General features: G+C 42.8%; 1 protein-coding gene across 1 annotated transcript in view; it reads right to left on the bottom strand.

The window, feature by feature from the left end:
- The window catches only part of CMTR1 (cap methyltransferase 1), a 43,115-nt gene extending 31,893 nt beyond the window's left edge, over positions 1-11,222 (bottom strand). Inside the window, exons 1-7 of the mRNA XM_056853280.1 lie at positions 11,092-11,222; positions 7,703-7,857; positions 3,790-3,948; positions 3,418-3,510; positions 691-762; positions 250-344; positions 97-169 (exon numbers count right to left, since the gene is read on the bottom strand). Of these exons, the coding sequence (XP_056709258.1) occupies positions 97-169; positions 250-344; positions 691-762; positions 3,418-3,510; positions 3,790-3,948; positions 7,703-7,857; positions 11,092-11,221 (777 nt within the window). The 5' untranslated portion in view covers position 11,222. The remainder of the gene's footprint in view (positions 1-96; positions 170-249; positions 345-690; positions 763-3,417; positions 3,511-3,789; positions 3,949-7,702; positions 7,858-11,091) is intronic.
- Positions 11,223-17,823: the final 6,601 nt, after the last annotated feature.

Below are 17,823 nucleotides of genomic sequence, written 5' to 3'. Positions count from 1 at the left end.
CCAGACCAGTATTTTGAAAATGAAAAGCGGGGATTTTCCCCGCCCACTTCTCCATTCAAAGGCACCAGTGATTTTGAAATATAGAGAAACCCTCACCCCATGAGAATCCTTGGGATTTGTAAACATGTAGTCGAAAACATAGTCTATGTTTGCCATCTTCATTGCAGCTCTGTGAACGTAAGACGGACACCTGTTAAGAACCTGGTCTCCGCGGGCCTAAGGGCTGCAAACCAGAGAACCTCCATTGACCTGTTTAGGAAGAAAGCTCCTCGGATCATCTCGTAGGGGTTGGATCTTGTACGAGCTCTGCGCATCTCCTCTCCATTCAGCTCATCAAACAAGGTCTATAAAAGGAAGCAACAAACCTGTTATAACAAGGAAGACACAGCCAAACAGGATGGTTTCAAGCTCCCCATAACTAATTTTGGCCTTAGCAAACAGCCACCTAGTTATGGGAAACAGGGATGGTCTGATCATCCCATAACCCAAGGTCAGCAAAAATTATAATTACAGTAGCAGAAGAACGAGTATGTACTCATGCTACAACAACCTTGAGGGTGCAATCACAAAGAGAGCCCAAGTTATTTCTTCTGGACCAGATTGTTATTTCAGCCAGCAAGAAAAGAAAGACTCGACTTCTAGCAGGATCTAGCTTCGGTTATGTTTCCACTTCTAACAGATGACATTTACCTTACGCTGCAGCATATTGTGCAGGAGTTCTTCTCCACAAAATTCTGTTTCATCTTCAATAACCAGTTTCCTCTACATAACAAGGAAAAAGCATGAATCAATAAACTGAACCTGTCGCCCTGCTCACACCCAAGACATTTTCCAGAGCACAGAGCCAAGCAAATGAAAGAATTCAAAAGATCTAGAATCAGCCTCACAAATTCTTTCTCAAAGGCACACGGATCAGTGGTGGCAAAATATGGAAGTGCCACTGCTACCTCTCACCATGCCTGGAAAGCAAAGCACAGTGAGGAAGAAACAGAACATCTGCCTCTCAGGTCCTTCAGTTCCAACAAGGGCAGATTAAACCCAACAAAGAAAATAGTATCTGCTCAGACTGAACAAATGAAGCTGCCATATACTGAATCAGACACTTGGTCCATCGAAGTCAGTATTGTCTACTCAGACCGACAGTGGCTCTCCAGGGTCTCAGGCACAGGTCTTTTCACATCACCTACTTGCCTGGTCCCTTTAAATGGAGGTGCCAGGGATTGAACCTGGGACCTTCTGCATGCCAAGCAGATGCTCTACCACTGAGCCACAGCCCCGCCCCTTCTTGTTTATTTTCTTAATTTATGCCCCACCTTTCTCCCCAATAGGGAACCAAAGCCATTTACATTATTCTCCTCTCCTCCATTTTCTCCACACAACAATCCTTGGAGGTAGATCAGGCTCAGACAGAGTCACCCAACCAAGGTCACCCAACCAGACTCCAACGGCAGAGTGGGGATTTGAACCTGGGTCTCCCATGTCCTAGTACAATCCTATACCACACTTGCTCAGATTGCCAACAATGCTAGTACAATTCACTCGGTCCAACACAGAAGAGGCTGTTGGTGTAAGTCACAGCATCAACCACTGCCACCTCTTGCACAACAAAGAGGGATTTTGTCCAAATTATCTACAAAAAGATGCTGCATCATTTGTAAAGCAGGTCTCCTCTGGGTGGATGTGCTGAGCATCATAAAGGCATTAGACGAAAGGTGTATGTGTGTGTTAAGTGCCGTCAAGTCGCTTCCGATTCATGGCGACCCTATGAATCAATGTCCTGTCTTTGACAGCCTTGCTCAGGTCTTGCAAATTGAGGGCTGTAGCTTCCTTTATAGCGTCAATCCATCTCTTGTTGGGTCTTCCTCTTTTCCTGCTGCCCTCCACTTTTCCGAACATAACTGTCTTTTCCAGTGACTCTTGTCTTCTCATAATGTGACCAAAATATGATAGCCTCAGTTTAGTCATTTTAGCTTCTAGACGAAAAGGAGGACGCCCCAAAATATGAAGGAAAACCCTGCTTAAACCACCAACACCCTAAAAAAATACCTGATTGTGATCAAGGGTTTTTTGCATGCACCACATGTTCATACTTGCTTGCAAATGCTGGCAGCAGACAGTAGCGTGCAGATGCATGCCCCTGTCTGTCATAGCTGCAAGTCACGTTGAAGGGGATTATTTTTTACATTTTAGAAAATGCCCTTATTTCAAGGGGCTCAGGACAGGGTACGTGGTTCTCCACTTCCCATTTCATGTCCAAATCAAGTACGTCAAGAAGGCTGGGATGAGACAGAATAACTGGCCCAAGGTCAACCAATGAGTTTTGTGGTGAGTAGGGATACGAACCTGGGTCTCCCTAGTCCTAGTTCAACATGGTCTTAACCCACAATAGCAAAGGACAAAGTGGCTTTTCCTCCTGGCTGATCAGCGCCCCTGTATTACAGAGGAGGTAGCAAAGTTTCTTTTAGTTGCTATGAGGATTCCAGGAACTAAGAGTAAACCTAGTTGATTGTTGCCATTTATTTACATATAAACTGTACTATTTTATCTGAATACAACTATATTTAATTATTGTAACTGTAATTCATATGCCATTGAAGGTTGGTTGATTGGTTGAACACACAATAGTGTGCCTCTTGACTCCAGGGCTTCACAATGTGTGTGCGCTGGGCTTAAAAGAAGTGTTCAAGGAACTTTCTTTTCCTAAGACAAATTATGAAAAGGGTTCTCTCCCACCTTCACTAAAAACAGCACCTCATTTTGTTACGACTCTATATTTATCTACCCCTCCCTGTTTTGATTGAGAAATTCTGGTTCTTCTCTCTGTTTTACCTTTGGTTTTAGCTGGGGATGTTTTAACTATTATTGTAAGCCACCTTGGACCAAGAGGAAAGGCAGGATACAATTTTTAAATAAATAAATAAAATTAACTTTAACTTTTAAAAAATCATGGTGATTTCTCTGTTTATACTTTAATATGTCATTTCACTCGCGGTTATCATTGTAATCCTGCTTACTCAATCATATTAATATTATTTTGAGCAATTTGACTTTTACTTTGCAGTTCTACCTGAGAAAATGCACTCACAGTACACTGGGGATTCCTCCGCATCGTGAACAGAGCTGAGGGGCATCAACATGAACTTTCCCACAACAGTTGCCTAGCCCCCCACCCCACCCCCAAACTGTGCCCCCTGGGTCACTGGACCTTCTGGAACATCATGGGGTTTAAGTCAGGAATTGCAGCGAGAGGCGGGGATTCATGAAAGTTGCCCTCTGTCTCTTCTGCACGCAGAAGGGCCTACTGTGAGTAGAAAGGGAGCTTAGGATCTATGCCAAGGTTTTTTCTGCAGAAATATACACATAGCACCTCAGGACTCTATCCCCACATTTCCCCCCCTTGTTTCGCAGTCTAAATACCTTTCCTATTGTCATCCAGTCCTTCACTTCCTCAGCATCTGGAATTTCAGTAGTGCATTCTGGAAACCATTCCACTTGCTCATAGGCACCAGCCTGCAAAGACATGAAAGGACAATTTGAGCTGAGAGCCATCCATTCCAACAAGGTGAACACTCTAACATGAGGATTCAAAATAACAACTTCAAAGGATATTTGTGTGTGTTTTTAAAATTAATAGAGAGCAAAATATTTTTTTACTTTAGCCAGCATCCCGGAAACCTGAAGCCAGCTGCCAGATGGATTTCCAAACCATTAACTCTGAAACGGAGGGTTTGTCACCAGCCTCACCAGCACGTAGCAAGAGGAGGACATGCCAAACCCCTCTACTCCTACCTCTGGCTCATCCTTCCAGTTGACGGTCAACTTCCCATCGAAGCCTTTCAAGGTCAGCCCCAAGCCTCTTCTTCCTTTCTGTTGGGAGGCCTCAACGACCTCTTGTCTCCCTTGGCCATACTTCCCAAGGCCTTCACCTTCTTTAAATCCCATCTTGGCCTGAAAAGCAATGCGCAATAAACATTTTGATAATATCTGGAAACAAACTTACACACTTTTGTCCATGCTTAGGCTGACAGGCAATTATGTAGCTTTGGACTACAGGGATTAAAAAGTATTGAGTGTACTTAATGTATCCTACAGAAGACTTTCTTTACTCCCTGTCTAGCTCATTCCACTTATCATGCAACTAGATTTACAGAAACTAGACACGCTGTGTGTAACGATTAACACTGCAAACAAGCAAACATGTATTTTCAAACTGTATTCCAGGGAACCCTGGGAATCTTGGAAGCTTATCAGGGGTATTAAGTAACAGATCAATAATGGCTTATAAACTTTCCTGCAAGACAACTTGCCGATGACTGTCAATCACTGTGCGCAGAGTGCAGTTACAGGAGAGCTGGAGACAAATTCTACGGTACACTATCAATTCACACACAGCAATAGTGGCCAATGTCCCATGCAAACAGTGCGCAAGTCTGATATGCCCTGCGATTCCCTGGAGGTCACAGGGGTTCCTCAGCAAACAAGCTGACACGAAAAGGGTACTGTGAAAGTAAACATTTGGAGACCATCAAGTTACACCCAACCTCTCCATCATTATATCTAATGTGCTGCATTTTGCGCAAAATAAACGTCATTTAACAGGGATCTTGTTATCACAGAGAAATGGTGAAGGGAGAGGGAAAAGGTGGTAAAGATTTGCCTTTGAGGAGGTGAACAAACCTCTACTCCTCAGCTTCCATTCAGAAGAATAAAAAATAGCTGAAGTGAAGGCCCAGCTTGTGTCACGTCTCTTGGCACATTTCACTGAGCAAGCGCTGGGTCTCTTTTATTCCCAGACTCTTTAACAGATGCATGCCCAAATCCTCCCTTACAAATGTTTTCAGGACGCAATATTTTAATGACCACAGTTTGGTGTGTGAACTGAAATTTTCTCATGTTTGTAACCTACAGCAATTTACAGTAGTGCTTTTATTGTGCTTTGGGTTCTACTGTTTTTATTTATTTAGAATCACAGAATTGGAAGGGACCACCAGGGTCATCTAGTCCAACCCCCTGCACAATGCAGGAAATTCACAACTACCTTCCCACACACACACACCCAGCGACCCCTACTCCATGCCCAGAACATGGCCAAGATACCCTCCCTCTCATGAACTGCCTAAGGTCATAGAATCAGCATTGCTGACAGATGGCCATCTAGCCTCTGCTTAAAAACCTCCAGGGAAGAAGCACTTACCACCTCCCGAGGAAGCCTGTTCCACTGAGGAACCACTCTGTTAGAAAGTTCTTTCTAATGTCTAGATGGAAACTCTTTTGATTTAATTTCAACCCATTGTTTCTGGTCCGACCTTCTGGGGCAACAGAAAACAACTTTGTTACATGTCCCCTTGGGCAACACAGGAAAGATGGCTGATTATTTCAGAATTTACATATATCAGCTGTTTTCCTTGGCAGCATTCGTGTTTAACCCTAACACAGGACAGGGAAATCAAATAAGAATAGAGGAACAGCAGCTAGTCGACCAGGACTGTGCTCTGTGTTTCAAAGAAGCAAAAAAGCTACTTCGAAATACAGTGGAGCAGAGGTTCCCAAACTGTGCTCCAAGGAGCATTTGTTGCTCCGCGAAACATCTCCTAGTGCTCCATGAAGAGATTGGAAAGAAAAATGCTACTGTCATTCAGTTTATTATGTAGGTGCTAGGTGAACATTAGTGCTCTGTGACAAATTTCCCTCCTGAAAAGCGCTCCGTGAATCAAAAGGTTTGGGACACTCTGCAGTAGAGGGCTTGGTGCCCTAGCTGACTTATAGCACCAATTAATCAAAACAACAGGAAGAGCACAACTCCACAACTCACTAAGCTCCTGGTAATATAACTGTTGGTGGCTGATACACTGAGTCCTCAGCTCATCAACACAAATGCATGCAATCACAAAGGGAGTTTGGAAGGACTTGCCTGTCTCCTAGCAACTGTCCAGGCCTCTTTAGGAAACGCTGCCTCACACCCTCAGAACCGTGCTTTGAGTGCAACCAGTGTAAGGCCAACCTTGCAACGGGAGGGCAATTACCAAATAAAAACGGATTCAAGCTGTTCAAGGACAGACTCGAGTTAGGCTGGCGGCTGTGACGCAACGGCACACAAAAGAAATAGTGCCAAGAGCCAAGTTACTCTCACATGGGTTTAAGTTCTTCACTCAGAAGGACAGCGCTACAGACAACTGGGGTCTTTACGCCAACCCAGTACTCGCGTAAGCCACAAGGCGGGGTTGTCTTTTTTGTTTCCTGATGAGGATCCCGCAACTTCGACATCTCTGCAATATGCTGAAATTCAACGAGTGATGACTTCCTAATCACTGCATCTCCAAGCTGAGCATTTCATCTTTTTCTGTCAAGGTGTTGAGTGTGAACAGCTGCCAGGGGGTAGGAAGGTCGCAACCCTAAGTGAAAACACAGAAGGGTCTTGGGGGGGGGGGCAGAGGCATTGCATCCATGTCCTCAGGGGGCACCACCATCTCTGCACCTTCCCTGCTGACCTTTGGGCAATTTCTGAAGCCTGCATACAACGCAGCTGCAAAATGAGTCTGTTAAATCACAAGAAGCTCGGTAAGTGTCATTATAAATGCAAGATTACTTTTTGCAGTATTTGGAAAGTCAACTCAGAGGTTCTGACGAAAACAAAGCCTGCTTCGCACTTCGCTGAAATTTCCCACACTCGCCTACAACAACATATTCCATGTTTCAAAAAGGTCACTTCATTCATATATCTATTTATTATACAGGAATTCACATGGCGCCAAACAGCAATATGACTTCAGCACCCTAAACTAGGAGTTCCATTTATATTTAAATCTATTTCAAAGAGCCACTGAACAGAACTTCATTTGAAATTCTGATAGCCTAGAGCAAATAAGGGGCATTCAGAGTATAAGGAGTAAGAAGGATCCCAGAACGGGAACATAAATAGCTGCACGGGATTTCTTCCATTTGCTTCAAGGAAAAGCATATATCAACCTGGGTTACAGGGCTATAATTCAGATTTGTTTAGCCCAAGATCACTATACTTCTACTTGTAAAGTCAACACTAAAGCTGGGAAGCAGGGAGGAAATCCTCTCTCTAAAATAGTTAGCATACTGAAAGACCCAATTTCTCTGACTGTAATTTTAAAAAGACAACAACCAAGGCTGGAAAAGCCCCGAGAACCCAGGAACCCTGAAACCGTGGATGCCTACGGAGGTGATAATAGGACCTAGAAATGTCAAGTATTTGTCTAGCTTCTCTACCTTGAGCATTTCTATTAGGCTCCACTTCCTACCTCTCCATACTTGCTACTTGTGAATGTATGTGGGAAAGTATGGTGATGCTAACAGGGCAACATGAGTGATAAGGCAGGGACTGGAGCCCACAAGGAGTACTGGGTGGCGTGCAGCATGAATACTTTTCATCTTCTGGCCATTGAATGTCTATCCAAAATAACCACTCTATGGCCTTTGCTTTTTAAAGCTTTCTTTCCACAGATGCTGGAGACCGAGTCCAATTCACAAAAATAAAGCTAGAATTCAACAGCTGAAGCCACATTCTCTAAAGTTTGCAATGTGATCGTGACCGTGCAGATTAGCAGTTCCCCCAATTAAAAAAAAAAATCACACTGAAAAAATCATGGGGATTCTAATAGGGACAGCCAAGGGAATCAGCCACAGGGGACAGCACTGAAAGTTGGACAAGGGTTTTGCAGAAGCTCTGACCTACCATGATTTTCTGGGACACGCTGCTATACATCGCGTAACGGGAGCGTGTGTCCTCCACAAGATGGTCTGCCCCGAACTTATCGCCAAAAGTGCCACCGGCACGCCGCCTCTCATTGCTCTCGCTGTCAGATTCGCTGCTGCTTGCGGTGGAAGACTCTGGTAACGAAACAGAGAGAAGAACCAGAATTTCTCAATCAATGTGAGACCATAATGTCCTCAGAGACTTACAGCTCAATGGATGGCTGGGAACTTATTTCAACAATCCACAAGATGCCGTGGTGAGCAGACACGCTTCCACATTAACAGGAAAGCCATTGAGTGTTATGAATGTTATGACCAAAACAGTGCCCCCACCCCGGGGGCATTCCATTACACATTAGCAATGACCAATAGCGTGCTCTACAAAAGCTGATTTGGTTTACTAAGCAAACAATCTCTGGTGAGGCCAGTTCAGTATGAAAAGCTCACTGACTTAAAAACCTTCAGGTCAAAATTTGACCACATATTCCTAATTTTGTTTGGGAAGTTCAGTCCCTCCTCAGACTCTCCTCTTCACACTGCCATCAGGCCACTGCCCCTCTGGTTACGTAAGGTTTTATCCGTGCCTCACCAAACTTCTTTTATGGCACCTGCATGGTTTTCCAACCAACTCTCAGAAGCTGGGATGTGCGTTAATATGCTGTAACATCAGAACAGTTCTGCTAATGGCTAATTGATATGTGAAAATCAATTCAATCGTAACAAAAGGCTTCAGTTCTTAAACAAATTGAAATAGCATCATCATCTGTTCAACCTATTCCCTGTATGGTGCTGGTACCCTGACTTCACAGAGGTATGAGGGCCCTGGGCAGGGGGAAAGGGGCTTCTTTTCCATTCTTCCAGTGGAAAAACTGGATATTTTGAGGAAGCACTGGGGGGGATTTTTTTTTTTTTTTTGAATGAGTGAAATTTATTATTTATCTTTATTTTATTCGATTTCTACCCCACCCTTTCCTGGCATTTCATTAAAGACAAGGTTGTAGTTATTCAAAATATGTAGCATGGAGATTTTATGTCAGACAATGTGCAGCATTACATAATGTTAACTCCTGTGTACGCTGGAGACACACAACCTATTTTCAAGCATACAGTCATTGTTTAAATGTGAATACTTTAGTATGCAATGTGCTATGTGTATATAAACACATTACTGAAATGTTTGTTGCTTTTAATGTTATCAAGTTTAACTCAATATTCAAATATGCTGCTGGCCTTATTACACTGGGCAGGAGTCAGACTAAACTGGTAATTTCAGTGCTCTGAAATTTCAGTACTCATGAAATCCCTTTCATGCTCCAGATGCCCTCCTGTCAATCCTCAGGGTCCCCTCGTCCCTCAGAAGCAACCTTCTGTGGAGATCAGCAGGCTGCAGATGGAAGGGGAAAGCTCTGTTCCGGTGACGGAAAATTTAGTCTGAATTCAGCCATATGAGAGTATAAGCCTGTTTCTGTACAGATAAGATATTTTCTTTTCAGGATGTCAGATTATCTGTTCTAGGATATCTGTCTGTGGCACTCCTGTTCTCTGTCTGGTATTGGGTATACTCAGTTTGCTTGTAGAAAATGAAGACGTTTATAAAATTAAATTTCATACATATGCAAAAGAGTATAATTTTTATATGCTAAATTATAAATGGAGCATTTTACATTGTTAAAGCAGTAAAATAAGTTTAGGCTTGATAAATAAATATTGCATATATTTCACTCTTCACCTCCACCAATTCCTATTTTTTTCCCCATGGCTTCAACATTTCTAGAAATCGTACATCTCTTACACAGTATTCATGAGTTCTCTTCTATAGAAATTAGCAGCGGGGAATTTCACTGCCACCAGCTGATCTCTGACCCCATTTTATGTCCAATGCAAGTTGGTTGCAGACCCAAGGCGACCAAGTTCAGATATAAATTGGCATCAAGGTCAATAGCGGACAAAGCACAGCTCTGTAAACATAACCTCAGTAATACAAAGAACAAAAGGAATTAGATCAAACCTCCTTGGTCTACAAGGGATGAGTTTTTCCTACAGCACTTGCCTTTGGCAAGTCCTGTGTGAAGACTTTGCTCAGATGATGTGACAGATCTTTAATCCTTTCAAGAAGCAAGACTTCTTTTTCTGAACTTTTTCAAGCAACAGAAGATTTTGTTCCCTGATATGAAAAAGCTACTGCACCAAAAATGAAGAAGCTGAGCCTCAGCTGGTAAAGAATTCTTTGCTAAGGAAAAACTGTGATCCCTCTTACCCAATCACAAATTCCAATAATCTGCTTAGTTGCATAAATCATAGAATTTATATATAAACTCTCTACATATAAGCAAAGAAAATCAGTCCCTTTAAAATAACTATCATCAACTTCTGTATATGAATATAAAACACCAGCCTTGGCCATTAAAATAGAACGGCTGAAAAATTAGTCTGGCTCCTAAATTTTTTATCTGGCATCTAGAGCCCCCCAAAAAATTGTCAACACCTAGGCTAGAAGCAAACCATAAAAAGTCGACAGTCCTGTGTTTTCAACACAGGGGTATTCGGCTCCACATCCTAATGAGAATCAAGTGTTTTGGAGTACCTTGAAGAAGGCAGCACACATACCATGTTAGCCTGGCAGTCTAGTCTAGCATGTTAGCCTAGAAGACAGCACAGATACCATGTTAGCCTAGCAATATCGGACTTTGACATAGCTGACAGAACATCAAAAATTAGTGGTGTTTAGGAGAGAGGGCAAAACCAGCCCACCATCTGTCATCCGTTACTGGAGTTTAAGAAGGGGGGACAATGCCATCATTATAGGACAGCTGAGATAGTAACACTGTACTGATTATGGAGATTTACTTGCAAGGCCGTGATAACCATATTTATTATCAAGTGCCTGCCCGAAAAACACACAAACACTGTACAAACCACATATTAAAAGACCCGATTGAATGTATGGTATACAGGGCCCAACAGTAATGGAGCTTCCTTCTACATCTGCTAGCCTAGTTCTCACTTAAACGATTTGTATGGGCTGCACCACTTTGGAATGCAAGAGGAGGCTCACATCACTGAGTGCTTCTCTGTACTAAAAAAACTCCCTCCCTATACATGGCAGGCAGAAGGATTCTAGCCTAGCCTTCTCTTCGATGTACCAGTTTCCAACGTGTAGGCATGGAGGATGGGGTTACCTGTAATCTGCACTGACCAAACACAGACTTGCCATATCAGTAAAAACTACACCAGACAGCAGCCTAAAACATCAAAAAACAAAAACAAAACTTCTCTCCTTCTTTGAAGTACAAAAACAGTGACAGGTACCCATCACAAGGAGCCTCCAACAAGAATTTCTCTCACTGTCAGTACCATTTCTACCCTTACCTTGAGCTGCATGATTACTAAGTTGAGTTTCATCATCTGATGTGGAGCTGAGGGTCAGGCCCAGCTCCTCTATCCTTTTCTTCTGCCTCTTCTGCGGGCTGCAGTATTCAGGTTCTTCTCTTCGCTTCATTTTCACTGCAAGCAGGGAAATAAACAGTAAACAGTTTCCATTTCACATGTGCACCACTCTAAGGCAATGCAACAGCCCAGTCTGGGCTTTCATCTGTGCATTGCAAGACTGAAGGAACAGAAACAGGAAGGTGACACAATTTCCACTCTAGTGTGTTAAAAAAAATTGAATGGGGTCTTCATTCATTCATCAGTTTGAAAATACTTGTTCAGAGAATATACAGGAGCCATGTTTTCATTCTAGTGCATCTGTCATAAACTTATTCTCTTTTAAAGGATACTGATTTCAACGTAACTTGCTTACAACTCAAGCCACATTCCTAAGCATAATTATAAGAGAACAAGGCTCACTGAAATCAGTAGGACTAACTTCTATGCCCACAAGGACTGTGTGGTTCTGGCTTTAAGTATGCTTATGATCACAGCAGGAAGAGAGGAAGACTCAACATGAGATGGATTGACTCTATAAAGAAAGCCATGGCCCTCAGTTTGCAAGACTTGAGCAAGGCTGTTAATGACAGTACTTTTTTGGAGGACATTGATTCATAGGGTCGCCATGAGTCGGAAGCGACTTGATGGCACATAACACACATACAGGATCACGGAAAAGTAAAAAGGAAGGAGGCTTAAGGACCATGAACATATAACCAGTTTAGAAGGCACTTTTTGTTGATAACCTGCAAGGGAAGAACCAATGTCTGACTAGTTCTGATTCTATAAATAAAAACTGTTCCTCCATATTTGAATAATTCAACTGGTAACCAACACTTTGGCATGAGGCACATATTGGCAAAGTTAGATAATTATGGTTAAAAGATCAAGATTATGCAAGGGCTGTGTAATATTTACTACTCCTGGAGAACACTAATTTGGAAAATGCTAAAGAATTAGGGAGAAAAACAACATTTACTACGCTGCATAGGATGTCCTCAGAATAAGTGAAGAAAGCAGGAACTGCACTCTAGTACAGTAGTTCTCAAATGCAAGACTAGCAGTAGCACTTTCACACATGCTGAATAATCCACTTTCAGTACACTTCCAGTACACTTTAGCAATCATTTGAAAGTGGACTTTGCCATTTCACACAGTAAAATCCAGATGCAAAATGCACTGAAAGTGGACTGAAAGAGCATTATTCAGCATGTGTGAAATAAACTAGTTTTTTTTTCCAGATATGCCGTCGATAAAGAGAGGGGAGCATGTTAAAACTGCATTCACATTACAGTTGCATCCAATACTAAAACACTTTTTTGGCATAATATTTGGGGGGAGGTCTTACATTCAGAGTTGTCCTTTCGAGTAAATACAGGTTTAATGAAAGTGAAAACCAATTGTGTTCATTTGCAGCAGAAATAAAACCAAGTACATGAAGAAATGAAAGCAAAACATTTATTTTAAATATTTATATACCCTCCTTTCTCCTATGCATCTCAGGACCGACCATGCCTTCCAGCACAGCCTAATTCTAAGACTAAACCCCAACCAATTAAGAAGACTATCATCTGTAATATTCCAATACAAGTTCTTCTGTGGTACACTTTTAGCTAATAAAATCATTGCAATCCCCCCCAATGGCACTGAGCCCAGATATTTATTAGCTCACAAACCTATTTCCAATTATATAAAGACCACTGCAATTTATAAACAAACTTGGAAGGTCTCAAACTTTATTCTGAAGCTGTACCAAGTACTCCATGCAATGTTTAACCTTTCAAAAGGAAAGGATGCTGTCATAACATACAGAGCAACCTAAGCTACTTGGAAATCAGTTCAATGTTATTCAATGGAGTTTACTCCCAGGAAAGTTTCGTTAGGACTTTTTTATTCAGTGGATTAGTGTTAACAGAGCCATTGATGTAGAACAAGTCTCCACTTTTTTGGAAGATAATTGTCTGATTTAGAGGCCAAATACTGTTGGGAACACTTTTAAAGGGCAGGGAATGGAAGAGAGCAATCACCTTACAAAAGACAGTTCTGTAACTGTTTTCAGGTTTATCACATCAGGAAGGATTACTGCTAAAAGCAGCACAACCAACTAGACAAGTTTGACAGGAAAAGATCATGGAGGTGGGCTACAGACACAAAGAAACACACTAGAGCAAGCAATAAGGAACAGGAGGGTAACAGTGCAGAGTTTCCTTGGCACACAAAATATATGCTGGAGAAGTAAACATGGTAGGAAGGTAAGAAGGGCACATTTCAGAAGCCAAGGAAGAGCAAGACTGGAGAGTGACAGCCTGACTCTAAGCAGGTGTGCTCAGAATAAGTATCACCGAGTTCAGCAGAACTTGTTGCCTAAGCAAGGTGCTTAAAACGCGAACCTTGGAAGCTTAAGCAGAGCACACACGAAGCTGGCTTATACTGAGTCAGAGTCCAGTAGCACCTTAAAGACTAACAAAAATATTTTCTGGTAGATATGAGCTCAGTATGTATCTGAAGAACTGAGCTGTGGCTCACGAAAGCTCATACCCTACCAGAAAATATTTGTGTTAGTCTTTAAGGTGCTACTGGACTCTTGCCCTTTTCTACTACTGCAGACAGACTAACAGAGCTGTGGCTCACGAAAGCTCATACCCTGCCAGCAAATATTTTTTGTTAGTCTTTAAGGTGCTACTGGACTCTTGCCCTTTTCTACTACTGCAGACAGACTAACAGAGCTGTGGCTCACGAAAGCTCATACCCTGCCAGCAAATATTTTTTGTTAGTCTTTAAGGTGCTACTGGACTCTTGCCCTTTTCTACTACTGCAGACAGACTAACAGAGCTGTGGCTCACGAAAGCTCATATCCTGCCAGCAAATATTTGTGTTAGTCTTTAAGGTGCTACTGGACTCTTGCCCTTTTCTACTACTGCAGACAGACTAACAGAGCTGTGGCTCACGAAAGCTCATACCCTGCCAGCAAATATTTTTTGTTAGTCTTTAAGGTGCTACTGGACTCTTGCCCTTTTCTACTACTGCAGACAGACTAACAGAGCTGTGGCTCACGAAAGCTCATACCCTGCCAGCAAATATTTTTTGTTAGTCTTTAAGGTGCTACTGGACTCTTGCCCTTTTCTACTACTGCAGACAGACTAACAGAGCTGTGGCTCACGAAAGCTCATATCCTGCCAGCAAATATTTGTGTTAGTCTTTAAGGTGCTACTGGACTCTTGCCCTTTTCTACTACTTCAGACAAACACGGCGACCCACTGTGAATTATACTGAGTCAGGTCATCTGTCTGTGAAAGTCAGTATTATGGCTGGTAGCGGATCTCCAGACGGAGATCTTTCACATCCGATCTTTTAAACTGGAGACATCAGGCACTGAACCGAGGGGCCTTCTGCAAGCAACCCAGATACTATACCACTGAACTGCGGGCCATACGCTGAAAGCAGAGCAGGAGATGGCAACGAGGAGGAAGACGAACGAAGCAAACGGAGAGCAAGGACCGAGGGGGACGCGGGGAAGGGAGGGAGGAAAGGCCAGAGCCAGGCAAGAACAGTACAAGGACCTGGGACGAGGAAAAGGAGCGAGGGGGCAGCAAAGAATACTCATGCGGGGTACAGACAAGGGGAGAAACGGCAGGTGAGGGAAGGCGCGGGCGAGGGGACCCTCCCCATGGGCGCTCTCCCCGCCTCCGAGGGCCCGGCTGCACTCACGAGGGAAGGGAAGAGGGGGCTGCGCCTCAGGCCTACAGAAGGAGGAGGGCAGGGCAAGGCTTCGAGGCGGCCAGAAGCGGGCCCGGGCCGGAGAGACAAAGACTGGCCGAGCCCCCCCAACTCTCCTCCTCCACCACGCTTCGGTTTCGCTTCCCGGCAGCTTCACTGAGGGGCGGGGCCCTTCCTTCGCGCCCGGCGCGCTCTAGTGACGCCAGAGGCTCGAAGGAGGGGGGGCGCGCGGCAGAGAGCAGCGCGGGTTCTCTGAGTTGCTGCGCTTCCTAGCGGAGGGCAGCTTGGAAATGGTGCTGCGCTGCTTTGATGCATCAGACTGATAATGCACAATTTTGGGGGGGAATGGAGAATTCATTGTGAAAAATATTTTTTAACGGGATCGTTTAAGGGATATTCTTTGATTTAATCTCTATTATAGATTTGGTAAAGTGATTGCACACAGCTTTAAAATTATTATGCATAGTTAGGATAAGTTTTATACTTTAGGGATTAAAATGTGCATTCAAAAGTGTATACAATTAATTATTGGATGGAAGAGAAGTAGAGGGAAGTCACTATACTTTCTTTTTTAACTATTTGTATTAATGAAGAAAACAATAAAAAAAATTAAAAGAAATTGTACTGCGCTGAATGACAGCAGGCAGTAAGACACGGCGGACGGGGGTGGGGCGGGCAACTTTATTTTTCTGCCTTCCCCTCCCAGCTTGTAGATAAATGCTAAATAGAGTTATAATTACGGCTGACACACAAAGGCGCTTACTGGTTGATCTTAGATCTGCTGTGTATTACTATCAGGTTTTATATGTGAACACACCGATGCCTGGCCGAGAGGTGGCTTCTCGAACTCTTTTGCCATTTATGCATGGGAGGTTTTGCCTTGGATTTGCAGCACATTTTATTCTCACAACAACCCTGTGAGGTAGGTATACTTATTTTGTTGTTTGTTTTTTGGAGGCTGCAGAGAAGAGACGAAGGGAGGTATTTTTAGAGATGGGTCTTATTTAAGTTTTATGGTGGGTAGCCGTGTTAGTCTGTCTGCAGTAGTAGAAAAGGGCAAGAGTCCAGTAGCACCTTAAAGACTAACAAAAATATTTTCTGGTAGGGTATGAGCTTTCGTGAGCCACAGCTCACTTCTTCAGATACCAAGTTTTGTGGTTTCATTGTTCAAGACCTTGGTCTAAGAACGGGGAAAGAAAAGAACACGAGCAAAAGGATGTCAAATTTGCTGGGCCTGCCTTATACCAGTAGTAATGGCAGTGAGGGAGGGGTCCTGTTAGCTGTTCAAGAAAGGGAACTGTCCAAAGATAACAACAAAAGGTCTCTTTCCTTCAAAGGCAGAAATCAGAAGTGACAAATTAGAAAAAAAAAATGTGTGTATATTTGTTAAAATAGAACAGCCAAAAAAATGTACAACATGAATACAAAAGTAAAAGAAAACCCTTTGTGCTCTAGAGGTCTCCAAGGTATAAGGAATTGGCTCTTGTGGTTTTTTTTTTTACAGAAAGTACCAGATTGGTGTCTGTGTGGTTGATGCTGGAAGCACCACACAAACCCCACTAAAAGCCAAGTGGTAAGTGTAAGCCCATTATTTTAACTCAATGCATACACCAAGAAAACAGTTAAGAATCAGGGCTGATCACACTACAGGCCAAACTAGATGCTGCACTTGTTCCCTGCCCCCTTCCCCTTTAAAAGGTTAACAGCCCTTTCCCCAGCTCTGATTCCCCCAATCAAATTAGAAGTTCCACATTACTGCTTTGAAATAATCAAACAGAAAAACCACAGGAAATCCTGTTTACTAATCTCCTGCATTAAGTCTGGAGTTTGGCCCTAAGACCATGGAAGAACACAGTATGCCAGCTGATTACTGAATAGCCTGTATTGGTTCCTTGAGCAGATGTTCGATCCCCTTTTGGTTAAGCTTGTTTCACATATTACGATTTTCTCCAAAAACATCAGTTAATTGTACAAAAACAATGTTCTGTGACATATAACTATTACACTGTGAGTCACGTGAAAGGTCCATATAAGCAGCAGTGGCTTCTAACAACCCAGCGCCCACAGTCACGTAGTGGGAGGGGACATTTGAGTTTTCCTCTGAAGGGGTGATATCAGTGTAGGAAACAATTGCAGAGCAGAACTTTCGGAGAAGCATCCCCACCCTTCCCCTCCGAAATAAAGGTTGACTTTTCCAGTTTGTATTATACGCATTCGCGTAGTTTGTCATTTACTTGACCCTAGACTTAGTGATAAGAGTCCAGAGCAAAGGGGCTGTATGCCATGACATCACTCACAGGCACTTAACACCATAAACAATTTCAAGGACATGTTGTCCTGAACTAAATTCTGGGATTTATGAACATGTTCCAATAATTTATTGACAATAGTAAACTCCCAAGAGACTGTTAGGTGACACTGAAGTAACCAGTATTCATATTAGCGTTTGGAAGTTCTTAGCATGAAAACAAAGAGGGGACAGCCAGACAGGCTGTACAGATGGCAAGGATAAGCATGTATCCATTTGTTTCCTTAGCAACGGATATTAGCTCGTGAGAATGTACAAAACAGAAATAAGAACTTTCTTCCTTTTACACATTTTAAATAAATAACAATCAACCTCTGGTTACACGTAACAAGCAAATAAAGAAAGGTTGCCTACCTAGTAGGCCTACCTAGTTAGTTACTTGCTAGTTTGAAACTGAAACCTCTGAAATGGATTGTGGGTCGCTACAAACTTATTCCAGAAATGGTTTTTGAACACTGATAATTATGTAATTATCATCTTTTAATTGGTGGAGATACAGCTTCTTCACTCTGCCATCCCATCTACTAAACAACATTTCTGCAAAAGCCAAACCAGTCCACCCACACAAACACTGCTAACCTTTTTTTGCTGTTCATCTTTGGAAACAGGGCTAGAGGGAAACCAGTTGAGATGCTTTCCTAGGAATT

This window comes from Euleptes europaea, chromosome 7 (genome assembly GCF_029931775.1).
Source record: "Euleptes europaea isolate rEulEur1 chromosome 7, rEulEur1.hap1, whole genome shotgun sequence".
Taxonomy (NCBI): Eukaryota; Metazoa; Chordata; class Lepidosauria; order Squamata; family Sphaerodactylidae; genus Euleptes; species Euleptes europaea.
The sequence above is the reverse complement of the archived record's forward strand: the minus strand, read 5'-3'. Positions and strand labels throughout refer to the sequence as shown.